At 44.4% G+C, this 21,105-nt stretch overlaps 1 protein-coding gene across 3 annotated transcripts in view; it reads right to left on the bottom strand.

Annotated features, from left to right (window-relative positions):
• The window catches only part of LOC143518940 (A-type potassium channel modulatory protein KCNIP2-like), a 148,076-nt gene that overhangs the window by 63,796 nt on the left and 63,175 nt on the right, over positions 1-21,105 (bottom strand). The window contains exon 1 of one of the 3 annotated variants that reach the window (XM_077011903.1): positions 12,398-12,772. The exons of the other annotated variants lie outside the window; for them this stretch is intronic. Within the exon in view, the coding sequence (XP_076868018.1) occupies positions 12,398-12,485 (88 nt within the window). The 5' untranslated portion in view covers positions 12,486-12,772. Of the gene's footprint in view, positions 1-12,397; positions 12,773-21,105 lie in introns of those variants that run through there. 3 annotated transcript variants of the gene reach the window in all.

Genomic DNA, 21,105 nt, shown 5'->3' with positions numbered 1-21,105 from the left:
GTCACGTTGGCCTCTAGTGCTTAAAATGTTCACAAGGAGAAACATCACTGAGCAAGCAAATCACTAGAGGATCACGTTTGTAGAATGAAAAATATTAAATGCATGAAAAAAGTGGTAAAATAAAAACATTGGTATATATATATATATATATATATATATATATATATATATATATATATATATATATATATATATATACATATATATACATATATATATATATATATATATATATATATATATATATATATATATATATATATATATATATTTAGGGGTGTATTCAACTAAGGATTTTCATAGTCGAATCTGATTCGTCAGCCTTTCCCTTTAGTCGACTAATAGTCGAATCAGGTTTTTTTTTTTTTTTTTTTTTTTTTAGAGCACCTTAAACGGGATCCCGTTCTCATTCAGGACTTTTTTCCTCTTCAAAGTAAAAACCTAAAACACTCAGATAAATGAATAAACACGGTAGGTTGACTTTATTCAGCTTTTATTTATTTACTTATTTCGAGACAAACCGCGACGAGACGCGACGACGACCGAAACGACAAACGGCTGAACTGTTTTTTTCGCCTTACGCGTTTTAAATGGTATGCCATCTTGGTTGTTGTCGTGCGAAATGAAAGACGTTGATGACATAACTTGCACTTTACTTTGTTTGATTCATCTTTATCTTTTTCAAAATACTTTTGTAGTTTTTTTGTAGCCATTATAATCTCGGCAGATGCTGCGTATTCTGTAGTAGCGTGTTCAGCTCCGCTCATTTGGATTGTGCAACTGCAGGGTGTGATTTATGAATGTGTAGTAAGGAAGATGCCTATTATTAATGGGCAAACATCATTTTTAATATATTAACAGAAATTAGGATAATTTTATTTGACAAAAGGCTATATATAACGAAAACAAAGACATTTCATGTAACAACTAATGCTTAGCTGCATCCTTGGGCACCCCCATGCAGTTAGAATGGTACATTCAACTATGACGTTCATAGTCGACTAGGGTGTATAGTCGACTATATTCGAATCAGCGACTATTGCAGGTCACCCCTAATATATATATATATATATATATATATATATATATATATATAGTGGGTGATCTGACTGCATGTCATATTCATTAGGCAAGTTATTTAAAGAACCAATGTGATGTCAGTGTTGAAATTATGACAGCAATTTTTTAGCACTATATAAGTGTGTATGGGTGATGGGTAATGGGTGTATGGGTAAAACATGGCTTCTAAGAAACTAAGTAAAAATGCAGCTGACCTTTTCCACATGTATGTCTGGGACTTTATGGTTAATGGGTAAAGGTTTGGATGACTTTATTTATTTACTGACATTTTAAACCTGGCAGCCCAATTACTGTAAAAACAATTCATACCTGACAGTTCTACTGAGTACCATATCATTTAATCAAACCATTAAAAGATGAGGGATAATAATGAGTGTCTAGCGTACCCTTGTCATCCGTACCACAGGATCACACTTGGACCAAAGGATCACATTTAAACCACAGGATCACAAGTAGACCATGTTTTTCCTTTTTGATTCACACTGCTCTATCAATGTAGAGGAAAGGCCTCTAGCCACTTGACACACGACCGATATCTTTCTTGCCAACTCAACAACAGCAGAAACAATTCACTGGGCAGTTTTGACTGATTGGCCTGAAGAAGACGAATAGGCCCTGCTGTGTTCACGGCTTCACCTCGACATTTTCTGAAGCCTGATCCCATCCCACCACCAGCCTTCCGCAGAGCATCTTGCGTTGCTTAATGTTTTAGTCATGCTTTCCACGATAGCTGAAAAAGTCATAAATTGTAACAATAAGTAATATCAACAGCAATCAACTCAATACTCAGATAGAGAGCACCAGTCTATCTGGGCAGTAGTTCTGGGCAACAGTTGATGTCTGGCTTTGTCTTAAGTCAGGAGTAACTGGACCTAGGATTGAGAATGGAAAAAAAATGCAGACTTTGTGTGTGATTTGTTTTAGAAAGACAGCTGTACTTACCATGCTAAATGTTTGGGGTGGAGCTCTGCTGTTAGTGGGGCTAACTGTTCATGCTAAATACTTTGGGTGGAGCTCTGCAGTTACCGGGCTAGCTATTTACGTTAAATGTTTTGGGTGGAGCTCTGCCGTTAACAGGGCTAACTGTTCACGCTAAATGTTTTGGGTGGAGCTCTGCTGTTAGCTGTGTTTCAAGGTTGTAACAACATTCTTTTCCTGGGTATGTTTCTCATGCATACCTATTTCCTGTTATACATTTCTTGCTTTAAGTACAACTTCGTTTCACTGTAAAAAAAGAAACAGTTGCCAACCAACTGAAATGGTTGACTTTTCAGTTACATGGAGACTTAACAGTCTCAGATCAGTCTCTGAGAGTTTGACAGAACAACGCTGTCTGACATGTCAACCTCTGAGATCAGGCTCTCTTCACACTCAGCCTGTATTTGATCCACATGTGTTCTTGCAGTTTGATCATCACCCAGACTTTGTTGTATACTAGATTAATCAATTCCTCAATGACTCCATTTAGAACAATGGCTGAAATCACTTGCCTTTATCCACAGTGAAAGTCCAAATGGTAAATGATTCATTGCAAACCCATATGGCAGGGGCTTAACTCATCAACATAAGCATTGCCCACATACTTATACATGTAACTACTCTTTAATGTTAAATAACTGCATTTTTTTACATTACATTTTAGGTTATGAAACCCACATTATTCCATCAATCAATGATCAATGCTTTTTCAAGTGAATAAAGGTAAATAACATCAAATATATTACATTTACTTTGTTCAAAACTTGAAATATCAAATAACTGAAAATAGCAAGTGTGCTTCAAAAACGCTCCATCTGAAAAAGCATGGCAATTTCTTCAGCCACAAATAAAGCTAGCTTTTACTGCCGCATTGTTTGTGGTTGTGACTACATTCTGTTGCGATTGCAGTTTGCCTTTTAATTCTTTGACAATTTGTTGTTTTTCTTGGAATACTTAGCTCCATGTTTGGTCTCAAAATGACGACGTAGATTGTACTTTTTGACAACCGCCACCGCTTCATAACACAAAAGACACACCGGTTTTGCTCCTTGAAGCACAAACGTATTTGCTTTCCCATCTTTCTTGAAACACCCTTCCATCTGCATCGATTTTTCTTTTCCTCGACATTTTGGAATCATTATTTGTATTTCTCAATTCTACTTATTGAGAAAATCGATATGGAAACACTGTAGTGTCGAGATGCCATCACTTCGCGGGTAACATAATTGTGGGAAATGTAGATTTTTGGTCACTGCATGTATTTGACCTTTTAAAAAAATGATTAATTAGGATAAATTAGGCTTTTTAAGCTCTCGCACATTTGGTCCCCACAGGCTTTGAGTTTGACATCTGTGTCGTATGGATACTAATGGTGACATACTACTCTGATTCCTCTTCTAAATTCACAATTTGAACATCCTATTTTAATCTCCACAGTTCAAACAGAATAGTCAGGATTCAAAACTGGAAAGAGAGGAGACCATTCACATCGTTCAGAGAATTTCGCAGGCTTTAAAATGTTGTCCATCACAAGTCCATGTTACTGTTTGTATGCTACATTGCATAAGAACCTTCACTGCATAAGAACCTGAATACAATATCATGCCATCCACTTACAGTTACATTTATCACCCCTAGGATCTTAACTATCCTGTGAAAAGAGTGAACGCTTAATTAAAAGTTAGAATTTTTCTTTTAAAGCTTTGACACATTGTTCCTGAGAACGTCAGGAATATATTCTCTATAGATTATTTTTAAACCAAAAACCCAACGGTCAGTGTTTGGTAGTAGCATTATGTTACCATTAATACTTAACTAATATTTGCTATGTAATGCACTTCATATTTTAGTTAAGGAAAGTGAATTTTGTATGAAGATTTATTATTTTGCTGTTGTCACACGCTAAGACCACATTAAACACAAGCACAACCTATGTTGCTTTATCCTAAACCTGTTCCTGTAGAGATTCACTAGTGCTTTCATTGTCCGCTAGAGAATCTCCCCACCATACACGATCAGACCAAAGAGCCTTTGAGTTTTTGAGGAGCGGGGAGTCGTGACTGGTGCTCTGAAGCTTCGAAGCTCTGAACAGGAAATGAAAGCAAGAGGATAGAATCCACTTAACTCAAGGTATCCTGAAAATGTTTAAAGGCACTTTGCTCTTTGGGGCCCCAGTTTTAGTTGGAGTAAAAGATTAACCTGAGGCAAGGTTTTTTTTATTATTAATTAGTAGGGACCCAAGAAGAAGCAGACTTTAAGGCATTCCACCACACAACAGCCTGAATAGTTTCAAACCAGGTTTAAATTATTATTAAAAAATTAAGCAAAATGCAATGTAGAGATGGCATTAATTACTGATCTATAAACTGAAGGTTGGGCCACAGCATAGTCACTAGTTCCTTACTATGTCATTGAAGAAAGGGACACATTTTGGTCTGAAGACAAAATAAATCACCTTTTAAGCTTCAAGTAAAACATTTGGTATAATCGTTAGCTACCTCAAAACAATTAGTTTAACCAACCAGAGACTCAGAGTTAACAAGATAGCTTTGTTCTATCCATATGGGGTTAATGTACAAACAAATCAGCAATGAAGTGCACTGGTTTCATTATTTGTAAAAGTTGGATATAGTAATATTATGATCCAGCTGTGTCCAAATGCCAGTTTTTAGCATCATTTCTGAATGACGGTGTGCACACGTCAGAACCTCTTCAATTATTATCCACTCCTTAAAGGAAGCTTTTAATGGTAAATAACAAACCCTCAGACAAATTCTAAATTGGTGCCATTTAACTATTGAAATAGTAGGGGGTAAAAAAGCAATACCTCCCATTTCTAGAAGTGTCATTCATTGCCACTAAACTGCCCTCCGCAGACCCTCATATGGGGCACCATCTTGGCCTGCTTCCAAGGCTCCAGCACACATGCATGGCTTGCGTTTCTCTCAAAGCGACGATCGGTCCCTTCGCACGAAAGTAAGCAAGCTTTTCAGTTTCCGTCACTCTGAGACAGCGCGAAAAGGAGCAGGGAGCGTGGGACAGCGCCTGGCTTGGCGTTGCTTGTGAGCTTTAATAGGACCAGGTGTTGTTTATAGAATGAGGCAAGTGGAGCTTTTCTGCCTTTTTCTTTTTTTGGCTAGAGTTTTGTTGCCAGCGTGGGTCTAATGGCCGCATTTGGGGTGTAGGAATTGCCAGCATTCGCGCGCAAATGAGCTTCGCTTCGTTTGCCTGCATCCAGCCTTCGATGGTGAAAAAAGACTGAGATTAGTCCATTAATTGAAGTGTTATTAAGACAAAACAGGCCATAAAATGGCAACACTGATGTGCCACTGACATGCCTGCGATGATGTCAACACTGCACTGAGGAAAAACAAGGACTCAGAAAAGCAAACTCCCACAACAGCTGTAGCATTTGGGATAATCGACAATTTTTATCAGGATAAAAAAGTTCTGTATTTCATTATCTACAGATGTAATGATGGTAAAATATCAGACGCTTGTTTTCCACCTTTCTTAAAAAGCCATCTAACCAAGTTCACGTTTCAGGTTTATTTGTCATGGGCACAGAATGCCTGGGAAAGCTGCACCTCAAAAGCTCAGGTACTTTATATATACATAATATATGTATATACATTACATATGTAAATGTACTATAATAAAGATGTGCAGTACAAAACACAATATATAAATATGTGTATACATCACATAAATGTATTCTAATACAGCTGTGCAGCATGAAATACACTATATATACATATTATATTAATATACATTACATATGTAAATGTACTACAATACAGCTGTACGAAACACACTATATATACATAATGAGGGGAGGTGGAAGGAGAACAAAAAACAATATACAAATGCAATTATACATTAGAATAAAATGCACATAAAAAAATCCTAACTTTAGACACTGTAGTATGTCTAGTTAGAGTGTAATAAAGAGTATAAGAAATAAACCATAGTTTTGTATAATGTGTGGAGCCTAGAGACACAGAAGAGTGTAGAAAGGAGATGAGGCAGCAGGAGAAAGTGCTTTAACGAGTTTACACAATATGATATATTAAATAAATGGAGGTATAATGAACACCATAACAGGATAATATGATTGCGCGGAGACCTTAGCGATAATACAGTCATAACACTGGTCTCTGAAAAACTGAAATATGACTAAAAGTGAGTAGAGACAGTTCACGAGTGTGTGAGGTTATTAATGTGAGAGGAACAGTGGGAGAATGAGTGATGACTGCATTGCTGTTTATTTAGGATCCCGATGGCCTGCAGGTAGAAACTGTTATTCAACCTCCTGGTTCTGAATTGAATGCTGCAATGCTGTCTGGTACACAGACCGGGTGCTGGGTGACTGCACCTACATGGTGATTTTGTGAGCCTTCTTTAGACATTGTGTGTGGAAGATGTCCCATAAGGCTAGTTTTTTTTTTTTTTTTTTTTTTGCTCTCGTGACTCTCAGGAGGAACCTGATACTGCTGACTCTGTCCACAGCATCCCTACTGATGTATAAGGGGAGTGTGACCTTCCTCCACCTCCTGTAATCCATGATATTCTACTTAGTTTTTGCTAATGTTGTTTGCTGCACCACTCTGATAGAACTCTGACCTCATATATGCAGGTTGTTTCATCTAATCAATTATTTTTGAGCTCTGCTTGGCCACACAATCTTGTGTGAACGGGGAGTACAGGCGGGGGCTGAGAACGCTTCCCCAAGGGGCTCTGTTGTATACAGGTAATGTGGATGCGACGCGGTCATCGGTTGTAAACACCGCGGGGTCTACTCATCAGGACACCAATAATCTAGTTGCACAGACCTCTGTGCTTGCAGTGAGGTTGGCTGTTGATGGTGTTGAAAGCAGAGATATAGACAATGAACATGTTTTAGCTACATATATCATCTGTGGGTTGCTGGTATGCGAATTGGAAATGGACTCTAGTGATCAGAAAGAAGAGTTTTGACTAGCTGCTCAAAGCATTTCATGATTGTAGAGGTCAGGGTCACAGGACAGTAGTCATTTACACATATAACTGCAGGCTTCTTAGGGACAATGATGGTCGTCTTAAAGCATGCAGACAGAATCAAAGACTCTGGGAGAGGTTAAATATGTCTGTCTGTGAACATGTCCTCCAGACACATGCTTTGAGGACTTGCATGAAGGATCATTCTGAAGGATCATTCTGAAGGATCTAAAGACATCAGCTGTCACGGCCCACCAGTAATTCCAATGCAAAAGAGGTGCTGTTTGTCTCAAATCAACCATGGGAGAGCTCATCTGGTGAGTCAGAGAGTTCCATAAAAAAGATCTTCACACTTGGCGATAGAGCACAAGCTGATCCACATGTGCTTGTGGTCAGGTCCTTGGTGTTACAAATACATCTTGTTCTTACAAGCTCTTTGATGGCCATTTGAAGCTCACACCTGGCTTTACTGTATGTCATCAGGTCACTGAAGTTGTCGGCTGAAGTTGGAGCTCTAAGTTTCGCCCAGACATCAGCATTTACCTGGTTTAGGAAAGACTTGATGCCAATTTTTGGAACAACGTTGCCAGCGCACACACTGATGTAATTTGCTACAGAGCCTGTGTATGCATAAATGTGTCTGCTGCCTGTCAGAAAATCTGCCAATCTGTGGATTGGAACCAGTCCTGAAGTATGAAGGTAGCCTCCTCATTTCATTGATGGATTGACCTGAGAGCTTTTTTTGTCTACATGCAGGCAAAAGCAGAATGGAGAGATTATTGGGGATATTGGGGGTATTGGGGGGGGGGGGGGGGGCTGTAACTGTCTCTAAGTGCAATACAGTGGGGCAAAAATGGGGACTGGGGGTAGAATAATTCTAAGGCTTTGTAACTTACAGGGGTCGTCAAAACGATATGTTTGTTTTTGTTTTTCTTTGGGTCCCAGTGTGATATCCTAGGGGCCAAAATCCCAGTATCTGCACAGCGCAAGTGTTAAAAATAATGTGTTTGGACATCACCTTTTCAAATTTCCTCAGTTGAAATCCCCAACAACAATAAACTACAGTGAATAAGGATGTAAGGTGTTTGTGTTGACCACAAACCATGAACACCCAATAATCTATCAGACATGACAGCATACTTTCACATAATGCTTTGGGTGGAATTTCATTTTAAACAAGCACCACTGACTGAATTCACTGACCAATATTTCAGGTCCTGTTGTTCAACCATGCTGTCCTTCAGTCTGACACACAGCTACTTTTAACAGAGCCCTTGTTTCCTAACTCGTGAGTAAAAAAAATCAACAGAGAAATCCCGCCCACAATCCCACCCTCTTTTTAACGTGTGGTCTAAACCCAGTCCTGAAGCAATTCCCCTTCTCAATCCATGCAGGAGAAACTCAAACTTAACAGTCAAAGCTCAACAGGCGAAGCGGCAATTTAAAGAACTAATCCCTCATTTTAATGCACAGAGCGAACCAGCTTAGCCAAACAGCACAAATAAAGCCAGAGGCATGCGAAGCGCACGGCTCCCGCAGGAGCGAGGGAACGAGTGATTGAATAGAGAAAAAAAGGAAACTAATTGCAGAACATGCCTGGAGTGAGGATCAAGTCTGGGGTGTACTTATTAACCTGACTCCAGTAGCGTACACCATGCCAATAACAGCTGTTACTGCAGAAACATGCACAGTCATTTCAGGGACACATACACGCTCCCACACAGATACACACACACACACACACACACACACACACACACACACACACACACACACACACACACACACACACACACACACACACACACACTCAAAGGTTTTGCCTGAAAGGCACTGTGTCTTCATTATTGGTTTTATTGACAGAGGGTTATCACCTCAGATAGGACATTTCTTTCCTTTCTTCACCCATGGGAGGAAGCAACATGCTTCTTGCCTGATTCGTGTTGTGACACTGCTCTGGTACATCCAGATTACTCAAAATTTGCCTCCCTCTGTGACTTTGCTTTAAGAAGACATTTTAGGGTAATACATTTAGACCAAACTGTGCTTGCGCTTCTTCAAGGGTGAGACCGCAGAATGAAACCAAAGAGAATACAGCCAAATACAACCAAATACATCCAAAGAGGAGATACTTCAAAGCGGGTTTTGGAAGTGATGCATGCTTAAATTTCTCCTCAGCGGGCTACAGTCTGTATTACTAGTTAAATGTAAATGAAGTCGTTATTTCGGAAGGACACAGATATCCCTCAAACCACCTGTTGATGTCATATTCAGGAGAAATTAAGCAACTGAATGGGGCTACCAAAAGCAAAACAATAAAAAAAACAGTGGTCAAACTGCTGCTTAACAATAAAGAGTACGTTGGTGCCCTGCTAACAAAAGGCTGCGAGACTGCGAGTGTGAGAAAGAACTGAGAACTGGTGAGACAGACTTGAGAACGGACGTTGAGAACGGACGTTAGCTGAGTTCAATCAAGCTGTACTAACATGACTAAAAAGCAAATAAAGCGTTGCAAGTGTTGCTAGTGAGCGTGCCAAAGGTTGAAGTTCTCACCACATGCAGCATTACCACGGGGGTCTGAAAACTTGTTTTTGTTTTTAGCTTGAAGCCACAAACTTTAAATGTAACACAATAAAAACACTAAACACTAAACAACAACACTATTGAACAGCAAATGAAGCCTGTGATGTAATGCATGCATTTATGAAAAAATATATAGATCTCATTTCATTTGTGGTGATTACACTTTGTTGTGTTGAACAAGAAGATTTATGGGATTGGTGATGATCAAGGTGATCTCTCAGCTTCGAGGGCTTTCAACAGGACTATTTATGTCCAACCTGGGACATTTGTGGTAAGCTATTCAACAGAATATGAGGCTAAGCAACTATCTACAAAAAATAAAAATAAAATTGTCAAAGGCCCAAAAGTTATAATAGCAGGGAATTGATTGCAAATGCTCATCAAACAGACACTGAAAACCAATTTGTTCTCTATAATCACAGTCTGTGGTGATTTGCCTACTAAGCCATATCCTAACCCACAAGGTGGCTTTGGTCAGTACAGCGTAACTCTATTTATTTTTATTTGCACTCGCCATTTTAGTCTACTTCATGTCTTGGTGAGTGTGTGATGTCATGTAGTATGTGGTGAGGTTCTCAGCAGTCGTTGTGGGAAACCACCTCAACCAAACCTGGTCAACGTTGTCACCATTCGGCGGGAGAAGAAGCCCACTCTCGTCACCCCACTGTTCCGAACACACCAGCCAGCATGACTTTAGTTACCAAAGACCACATCCTCTGTTCTGGAGCAGCATGAAAGCCCCGTAGTTCATTCAACACTGGTGGTTTTATCTGAAAGTGCTTTGGGGTGAATGTTAGCGCAGGGCCTCATGCCCGTATCAGTACTGGAAAGTTAGACTGTGGTGTGCTCTGTTTAAGAGCAGGTGAAGGTCAGCTGTGCGAGACGTGAGACAGTTATTATTCCAAAGGGAGCTTCAGCAGAAGCAATACCCCAATAGCAAGGCCTGTAAAGTTCATGGCAGCTACTGGAACAATTACATTGTGTAATGATTACAAAGGCAAAACGCATGAGTAAAAAAATTGGTGTAATACACTTTGAAGGGACAGAGACAGGGATAGAGGTAGGGATAGGGACAGAGACAGGGATAGAGACAGACAGGGATAGAGACAGGGAGAGACAGTGACAGAGAATAAACAGGTCGCAAATTCTAAAGTGCATCAAACTAGTTTTGGGAAATGATCTAATGCAACAGTTTGATGTTGTTGTATCGCCGGGTGAACATGCGCTGTACACAAAAACTCCGTCGGGGTCGAGCAAGACTCTTCCCAGCAAGCTATAGACCAAGCAGTGCACAGGTCTCCGAGAATTAAGAGGAACACGACACGACTCCGGAAACTCACGCCAAAAGATGAAAACGAGCTGGATGAATGAGAACCATGCAAAAAGCACGAAGGAACCGTCAGACATAAGCGTAGTGAACGCCACATCTACACCAGCACACATCTATTTTACATTCTTTATAATCCCACACCATGTCAATGCTGAAGTCATATCTATCCTGAGTCATATTTATAACCTACCAAATGCTATTCACTTCAGAATCCCCCCTCCGCCACCACAAACCAGGGTCAGCTTAACATGTAAGATGCAAGCTGATAGCGTCTGACACGAAGCGAACAGCGGAGGGAGTGAACGTGAAGGATCCCGACTGATACTAATGAAATCATGCGCGCGCACACACACCGGGTTCCTTTTCTCGGAAGGCCAGGACAGCGCCAGCGCCGTAGCTGTATCCATGGCAACTACCGAGCCGGTAAACTTCCAGTGTATTTGCCAACTGACTGTTGGTGAATACTTCGTTGGTGTTTAAAATCTCTAATTTTAACATTTACCCCCCACCCCCCACCAACTCTTCCCCACCGATCCTCCACCAAAGAAATTTGTTCCGTTGAAATTCTTAATATTAACATTAAGCGCCTCGTCAGCGCAACGGCGTCCGTTATGCTTTAGTCAAGGTCGTTTTTGCGACATACTCTGATCGAGGCTTCAGCTCCTTGCTCTGAAGACCAAGAACACAGACAGCCTCAGACATCAAGATCACGCCAGGGAACTGTGGAAGGAAAGTTTTGAGGCAAGCATAAAAAATTCATCGAAGCATCGGTCAGACGTTACAACGTGATAATGCACTGCACAAGCAGGGGAAAAACTACATTTTCCTCAACAGGATGTATGCCAGTCCCTTACTACCTCTGGTACTGACAGCCAAATAATAATTTAAAAAGTCTGTTTGCATCTTAAACCAAGAAACTTTTATTTACGAGATCCATAAAGAGAGTACAGTTACACTTATATGAGTCCTGTTACAAACGACACTGACTTAATGTAATGAAATGGGAATGAAAAATAAATCCTGCATATCAATCAGCAGCTTTAAGGACCAAGCAATGATGTATTACTGAGAGATCCAGCAAGGGAGAACATATTGACATCCAGTACAAATTTCTAAACACATCTACCATTAAAATGTTTCAGAATTTCGGTATTATGCAAGAGAAGGTTAGTTCTGTTCTGTGGAATACACTGTGTCACAAAGTCACAACCCCCCCGGAGAGCCAAAGTCAGTGTTAAATCTCTCCCAGACCACCACAAATAAAAACATAACCCCTGTTCTTGTTAAGGTGCATCTGCGATGATGCTTCACATGACCCAAAGCTACCCTGTCGGCTGTGACACGCTAGCACATTGAGGAGAAGTTTGCCATCAAAGAGCAGGCAGAGAGATCGAGACAGAGAGAAGCCACAAACTTCTCAGGCGGAGGCGACGTGCTCGAGCAGCCTACCTTGGGTCAGGGTGCCGGTGAGGAACCTGTAGAAGTAGCGCACCACTTTGGTCAGCTGTCGCCCACACCTCTTCCTGCAGTGGCTCATGGCGTCTCCTCGGGGGGTGGGGGAGGTGGGGGTCAGGCGGCCGTAGGGAGGGCTGAGGGGAGGGGAGGGGGGAGGGAGCAAGAAACTTCGTAAGGGGGAAGAGAGGTGTGAAAGCGGCGTCGGCCGTCTCCTCTGGTCGCTCTTCTCCTCCTCCTCCTCCTCCTCCTCGCTGCGTGTCTCTCTCGTGCTTCTCCGACCTCCTCTCCCGCTCCTCCACCTGTGGGGCGCTAGCTGACAGGCACGGCTGAGGCGCTCGCCTCCTCCCTCCCGCTTTTCCGCCGCGTGCGAGAGCCCTTCCCACTGGCTCTGTCTCCTGTGCTCGCAGAGGGGGGGGGGGGGGGGGGGGGCGACGCACAAGCACACGTTCGCCGCTACTACGAGTCACCGGTGCGCGTGCTGCATCTCCCCCACCTTTAATCCTCTGTTCTCTTTTCTCTTCTGTGTTTGCTTGCAGTGAACAGCATGAATGCAGGTTGTCTGTTGTAGTGGGAAAGCGTGAAATTTGGTGTTGGGGGGGGGGGGGAGAGGGGACTGAACAGTGTAATTAGAAAACAGCTTCTCACACGTGTCATGATGGCCTCAGGAGAGATGAGGAGGAGAAGGCTGGCTTTCAGCCTGTTCTCGCTGCAGAAAGTGTGTGTGTGTGTGTGTGTGTGTGTGTGTGTGTGTGTGTGTGTGTGTGTGTGTGTGTGTGTGTGTGTGTGTGTGTGTGTGTGCGTGCGTGCGTGCGTGTGTGTGTGTGTGTGTGTGTGTGTGTGTGCGTGCGTGTGTGTGTGTGTGTGTGTGTGTGTGTGTGTGTGTGTGTGTGTGTGTGTGTGTGTGCGTGTGTGTGTGTGGGTGTGTGTGTGTGCGCGTGCAGATATGAATTCACCTTAGAAGGACAGGAAAACAGTAGTAGACCACCCCCTCCCTTCTTTTGCATCTCATCTTCTCGAGATATTTCCTCTGTGGTCTTCTGTCTTCATTCCTTTTCCAAACAAAAACTCATGAGACTGGTGGAGGTCGGACAAGTTGCACGAGCACCCAGGAGATGCCGCGGGCGAACGTCTGGGGCCTACAGCGGACACCGGGTCAGACGGAGGGACGGAGGTGCAGGAGGAAGAGCGAGCTTTTGTGGGAGGGTGGGGGTCTTCAGGGTGCAGAGGTGTTGCTCCTACATTAGTTGAGGAGAACAAACACTTCACTCAACATCATTTCTTCCCTTCTGCTGAGGGGCCTCCAAGATGCCTCATCCCATGGAAACACACATAAACACACACGAATGTGTGCACACACATGTTTTCTTGTGCAGTTTTATTACACAGAACATACACACTGCTGGTTTGCTCTGCTACGCTCTCTCATTTCATTTGTTTTCCCAGAGCACTGATCTGTGTTAAGTAAAGCGTTCTCTCTCTCTCTACCTCACCTCCCTCTTGCTCTCTCCCTCTCTCTCTTTCTCTCTCTCTCTCTCTCTCTCTCTCTCTCTCTCTCTCTCTCTCACCTACTTTGCTGAATGCTGTGAATTAGAAGTGATTACAGTTGCCTGGGCAACCACAGACTCTAGAGTTTCTGTCAGCCAATCACATGCCTGCAGCCACACTTTCTTTTTACTCTCCCATCAAACCAAAACAAACAAGTGTCTCTGCTGCACGGCGAAGTCCTCTATCCGACTGTGTACAGAACATGACTCCTAGTCCCTGGGTGTGAGATGAAGATCATACCCTCAAGAACAGCGGTCAGCGACCCACAGGCATATAAGGCCCTCTACTACATCTCCTCTAGAGGACAAATGAAAATTCTTGTCTTTGCACCATGTGTGTGAATCTTGCAAGCCCAGATGCTCTGATCTCATATAATGCGAACAGGATTGCAAGACTGCTGCTAATCAGGGCCACATGGCATATCAGTAAAGAAAAGTACATACAGCCAGGTGTCCATGAAGACATGTGGCTTTAATAAGACAATAAGATTTGCTCAGATCTACCACCACCACCACCACCACCACCACCACACACACACACACACACACACACACACACACACACACACACACACACACACACACACACACACACACACACACACACACACACACACACACACACACACACACACACACACACACACACACACACACACACACCCCAAGTTCCCTCTCCTTCTCCAGCAGCATCTGTATGAACAGCTCGGTGTGCACATCAGGGCTGGCATGCACACACACTCCGCCCACTCCTTATAATCCCATTAAAGACCACTTTGGAACATCAACGGATCTGATCATTCCGGTCCAGCTGCTCAGGGTGGGTTGCATGAAGCAGATACACTTGGATAGCGTCTATCCAAAACTATAAATAGTTCACATTTCTCTCCAGGCTGACATAAGGGGTACGCATGTAAATATTTGCAAATGACGGCAGCGGTGTGGTAGAATGTCTTTAGAATGATGGGGCCCGCAGGATGGCGGGCTTGACGGACAGCACCAGCTGAATTTCTGCAGCGCAGCCAGATGGAGGACAGTACCGGGCATTTCTTGACCCGTTCAAATGCAGTCACCCTCGCGGAGCCCTCAGCTCTGAAAACGTCCAGATAGCTCGACTCGAGGCCTGTTCCGATCTCGCTGGGTTCTCCGCGCATCGCCATTGACACCGCGAAAGATGGGAGAGGTTTACTGCGTTTTCGTCCCCGGAGTTCGGCACCGTATTACGAAGAATGGCCTCGGCTAAGAGGGACGCATCAGTGCGGATGGTGCTATTAGCGAACGTATGCTGTTTGTCCGGAAGATCAGAAATTTATTTTCTTTATGGTTTATTATTACTTTGTTTTGTCGCCTGCACTGTGTCTGGGAGAAACTGCGCTTCATTTCGTCTCCATGGTAGGTGGTGAGTGTGCACCTCTCAACTCGAAAAATAAAAAGATTCAAAGGGTCATTTGTTAGGCTGCTCGAGAATTCCATCAGCTGCGGATGAGAAGCATGGGCATCATCCAGAAATACACACACACACACTCACACACACATACACACACACACACACATGGCCTATCGCATGACATAAAAGTAATCATCTCACAATACCCAAGCCAGAAGTGTGGCGAGACAGGAAAAGAGAAACAGGGCCTGGCTCTGACAGTCTGCTTGCAAGTGGGGGTGTGTAACCAGGGCCACGTGGAGTCAGAGAGGCATTGTTTCTGTGACAGGCCATGCTTTCCGGAGAGGGTCCCAAACACATGGACAAGGAGTGGAGTGTGTATGTGTGTGTGAATGTGTATTTGGGCCTACGGAGGGCTCACACAATCAGCCACCGCTGCCAGAAAGCTGCTGGATGGTCCAGATCCAGACAGCCCGTCTAATGGAGAACCAGGGTCGAAGGCGCCAGGTAGACGCCAATGCAACACAGCAGAAGGAAGTGGCACCAGGGATGCGATAGGACGCCGCTGATAGCAGCGTCGACAGCTCATTGGCTGTAATCTCTCGCAGGTGTTTGTTTGATAAGATTCTTCTCAGGTGCGTTGCTTCACCAGTGTCTCCCTTCCTGTTCCCGTCTCCTTATCTTTCCCTCCCCGTACGTCTTCGTACCTCCGTCTCTCTCCTCTGTCTGTCTGGCTCACTCTCGCCGTTACCCAGAGCTGTACGAGTTTGTACATCCACCCAGCTTCCCGGGGACGTGCGGCGGGCTTCAGCAAGTCACCCCCACGTGCCTCGTTAAGCCAGCACCATCAAGGAGAAACAAGCGGGTGGGGACTGGTGGTGGTGATGGGGGTGGAGGGGCTGGATTGCATGAGGCTCTCAGCTTCACACAGCAGCCCTTCATATTCAGCGTACATCTGTGTGGTACATGTGCACAAAGGCTCACTAAAGGGGACCATTAAGCCTCCCTGCTCGAGCTCTCCGGGGCACCAGCTGCTTCTCCAGCACTAACGCCTCATTTCCACAGAGAGAAGGCAGGAATGGAGATGGCACAGGCTGGAAGGCTGCCTGACATTCGGGGATTATGTCGTACATCTTTTCATTTCTTTCATTTTTTATTTCTTTTAATGTGCTAATGCGTAATACGTTTTTCCATAATGACAAGTTTGACAGGTAAATGTATGTTGCGTAGAATCAAACAGTGGTGACAGTGGGATGCCCTTAAATGTCTAAATGAGAGAGAAAGTGCATATAGATTTAAGTTTAAATACCTTCTTACTTGCCACAATTACTCTCTTTGAAAACATTCCATCCATCTTAAGTCGGATTAAGCTTTGTGTGAGAGTATATTTTTGGAGTCTTTGGACACTGTCCTCCAAAGACAAATATACTCCCACACAAAGCATTCTCACCTCATAGCAGCATATGACATTTGGGTCCAAAGACCCACAGATCACAGAACAAGCGTCTTCCGTCTGTCATTTCCTCTCTCCCTCCCTTCGTCTCCAGCCTCCCTGGCACCTTTGCACATGCCCACGAGGCGGTACAAAACGTCGCAGGGGCTGCTGGGATGTCGGCAGGTTCCCTGGCTTGTGTTTCTCAGCCAGGTTGCACTGCCATATGTCTGCATCTCGACACAGGTCAGCGGCCCCGCACACCTCCGTCAGACCCAGGGACCCTGAAATCACTCCGACACACTGCTACCCTGCCGGTGCCCAGCCTCGAAGCAAATGAGAGTGATTGTACAGTGCCCTAACCCATAACTCCATAACTAACCCTAACTCCTAATCCTAATCCCTAACCCTAACCCATAACCCTAACTCTTAACCCTAATCTAGACCTAACCCTGACCCCAACCCTAACTCTAACTCAAACCCTAACCCTAGAGTGTTAAAAAGGAAGGACAACCTTATTATTACAGAAAGGCTTGAACCTGTAACCCTATCCAAGTACAGTGTACCAATCCAAATCCACCACCCACCTGTGTATGAATGAATTAATGAATGTTCAATAAATAGCACCTTTCAAGATACCCAAGGTCGCTTTACAATTTTAACACAGGTACAAGTTTTACACTACCAATCACACACCGGCGAGAAGCAGCAGCCAATTGCGCTCAGCGTACTCTCTACCGGGATCCACAGCCCCCTGGGGGACTGGATGGGGTGCAGGAAGGGGAGAGAGGACAGACCCTAGTGGCAGAGCACCATCCACCACTGGGCATACAAGCACACACACAACTGCTTTTATTGAACAGAGAGACACAGATATACATTCAGGGAAAATTTGCAGGGACTGCCAATTTACCTGACCTCCATGTTTTTGGACTGTGGGAGAAAACCAGAGACCCCAGAGGAAACCAATGCAGACACAGGTAGGGGACTCAAGACCCCAGTGCTGAGAGGCAAACGTGCTAACCACCAAGCCACCATGTTGCCCACCGTGTATGCAATTGTGTAGAAGGGCGTAATATTCAATGGATGACGAGCTGAAGACTCAGTGATGGAAGTGATTGGCCGTTTCAGCATGAGTGTATCAGGCCAGTGATGAGAACAGTTACCTCCAGCAACCTTAGCAGCGGGTGACAACTCAGACTCAGACGTTGCTTAGCGTCCTGCTTTTTCTTCGTTTTGTTTCATGAGCACCTAAGCAATTTCCAAGAGATGGAAACGAATACCCAAAGCTAAAGAACAACGTCACAACGAGACCTGCGTGGTCCGAAGCATATGAGGCACACCCGTGATGTGCTTCTGTAGAGTCTTTGAGAGTCTTTGAGTTGAAACAGAATGGCTGATATTAGTAGCCAGATGAAAGGAACATTGATGCATGTGCATGAGAACTTGAGAAGGTTTTATGGGGAATACTCAGAGAAAGGCTGAGAACCATACCTACACCAAGGAGAGCAAGCACCACTTCCATCAGAATGCTCAATCAGCCCTCTAAGCCCCTTCTTCTCACCATGGGCTTTAGAAACAAACCCTACACACACACACACACACACACACACACACACACAAGCCTCAAGAACCCAGTGAGGCTCCTGAGAGCTGCCGATTCCTGAGATTCCATAATAAGCTCAACAAGAGGCTGGACTGTGAAAAACAGCGAAACCTCAACAGTCAGGAAGAAATATGCACATACGTGCGCACACACACACACACACACACACACACACACACACACACATACAAAAAAACAGTAGATCTGAAAACAACACTCAAAAAGAACAGAAGATAGAACAACTGCATGGGGACCAATAATGGGAGACAGCCTTGCTAGGGAGCTTGGAGCTTGTTAGCAGGAACTCATCTGCATAAGGCAAACCACACCTATTAGCTGCCATTCATTAACATCAAAGTTAGCTTTGGTTTAAAGGGTTTTTCGCCCCTTTCCCTCATATATTCTCTCTGTCCCTTTTAGGTCTTTTGAAATCCACACAAAACAATTTTTTACTTTACTCCACAGGTGTGACCCAAAATCGAGACGCTGGGGTGTCCCTCGGTTTCCCGACGCCAAGCCTCACTGGGACAAACTGGGCCTTGTTCTGCTTCCTGTCCCCATTCTGTTTGGGAAACGGCGCCAGGGTTGAGGTCCTGTCGTCCGGCACCGGATGGCTGCGGCTCTCATTGCTGCTGACTCGCACGGGTACGGCGCCACACTCCAATCTCCGGAGGACGTCGCTTTGTGCGTTCGCGTCTATATTTGTGCGCTGGAGGACCTAAACCCAGTTCCCTTTGGACTGCGTCAAATCCTGCCTGCCTTGTACTGCGTGAGCTGTGACGTGAGCTGGCATGAGCTAGTTGGTTGGTCCGCGACTGCCCCTAGGCAACTGCCCAGCACCAGGACCTGGCAGCGCCTGCCCCACTGACCTCCCCCCACCCCCCACCCACCCCTATTTCCCCATCCGACACCTGGGTCAGGCTAGCGAGGACCACTCAGTGGCTCATTATGACATACTTCACAGGCAGAGGTATTTGTTTGGCTGTTAAAATGGCCTCCAGCTGGATATGCCACTCGAATCCAATATTTTATTAAACCAGTAGGCCGTCGCCGTTCTGGAGGTGTATTGTGTTCTTTTACCGCTTTTGCAGGTCGCCCAGAAGATGGCGCTGTGACAACAATAACACGCTACTTGGTCGAAGGTTCAGCTAGGGGTTAAGCCAGAGACCATATATATAATGGACGGTACATCACTGTTGACTCCTATTGTGAACTTTTGAAGCCACCAAGATGGCCGCACGGACACCGCCATCTTAGATGCGCTTGCGCAGTAGATGAAAATTGGAGCCAGAGCATGCGCATTAGAACCGGTAGGCAGAACAGTATCTCCGCCAGAGACCGTATCTCCGCCCCAACATTCGTTAGGATACGCCCACCAGTATAGACACTTTTGACGTTTTACAAAATAAACAAAGGTAAAAGGTTTTAATACTGCTGTCGAGATGAGAATGAGCGGGGTTAAAAGTTGTACTGCAGCCAGCCACTAGAGGGCAGCTGACTCACGGAGGCTTCACTTTTCACTCGTGTCGTCCAGTCCACTTATATATACGGTCTCTGGGTTAAGGCCCATTCACACCCTACGGTAATTACGGATACGGACCCTTTCGTCCGGTTCCGGAGGTCGTTTCATCCGTCAGTGGGTCCGTTGCCAGAGCGCTTAAGCCTGCTTTATACCTCCGGACACGGACGAATTTCGTCCGTCCGTAACAAACGTAGCTTCCGTAGGGGGCCACTATACCTCTTTCCAGTTCCAACGTTGTTATGATTTTTTAAAATACATCCTCTAGAGGGCAGTATAGTCAAATTTCCGGCACCGGCGCACCAGCAATCTCCTCCCAGCTGTTTTTGCATCGCTGTTTATCGCGATGACCTGGCACCGTAGCAGAATGTAGCCTCTAACCAACTCGCAAAGTTTCTCTTCTAACTCGAGCGTCATTTTTTAAAGTCCAGTACTCTTCTTCATTGATTTTCCCGAATTGGTGTACGTCTGATGCTTCTGACTCTCTACTGCCCCCTGATTTCCGGTTTATATTGCTCCGTTGCTACGGATTCGTAAGCGCTCTGGCAACGGACCCACTGACGGATGAAACGACCTCCGGAACCGGACGAAAGGGTCCGTATCCGTAATTACCGTAGGGTGTGAATGGGCCTTTACGAATCCGTAGTAACGGAGCAATATAAACCGCAAATCAGGGGGCAGTAGAGAGTCAGAAGCATCGAACGTACACCAATTCGGGAAAATCAATGAAGAAGAGTACTGGACTTTAAAAAATGACGCTCGAGTTAGAAGAGAAACTTTGCGAGTTGGTTAGAGGCTACATTCTGCTACGGTGCCAGGTCATCGCGATAAACAGCGATGCAAAAACAGCTGGGAGGAGATTGCTGGTGCGCTGGTGCCGGAAATTTGACTATACTGCCCTCTAGAGGATGTATTTAAAAAAATCATAACAACGTTGGAAACGGAAAGAGGTATAGTGGCCCCCTACGGATGCTACGTTTGGTACGGACGGACGAAATTCGTCCGTGTCCGGAGGTATAAAGCAGGCTTTAAGCCCATCCTGACGCCGCGGCTTCTCACGTCCCTGTGAATAATCTAGCCATTATAGTAGAGCACAGATCTGAATATTAGGATTCGTGGAATTACTCTTTTTTCTTTACTTTGAGTATTTTTATTTTCGAACATAAAGAAAACACCCAGGCCAGTTTTTGGCAAGCACGGTTTTGTGTCAGGTG

Source organism: Brachyhypopomus gauderio, chromosome 1 (genome assembly GCF_052324685.1).
Source record: "Brachyhypopomus gauderio isolate BG-103 chromosome 1, BGAUD_0.2, whole genome shotgun sequence".
In the NCBI taxonomy this organism is placed as follows: domain Eukaryota; kingdom Metazoa; phylum Chordata; class Actinopteri; order Gymnotiformes; family Hypopomidae; genus Brachyhypopomus; species Brachyhypopomus gauderio.
This window is presented reverse-complemented; position numbering and strand designations above follow the sequence as displayed.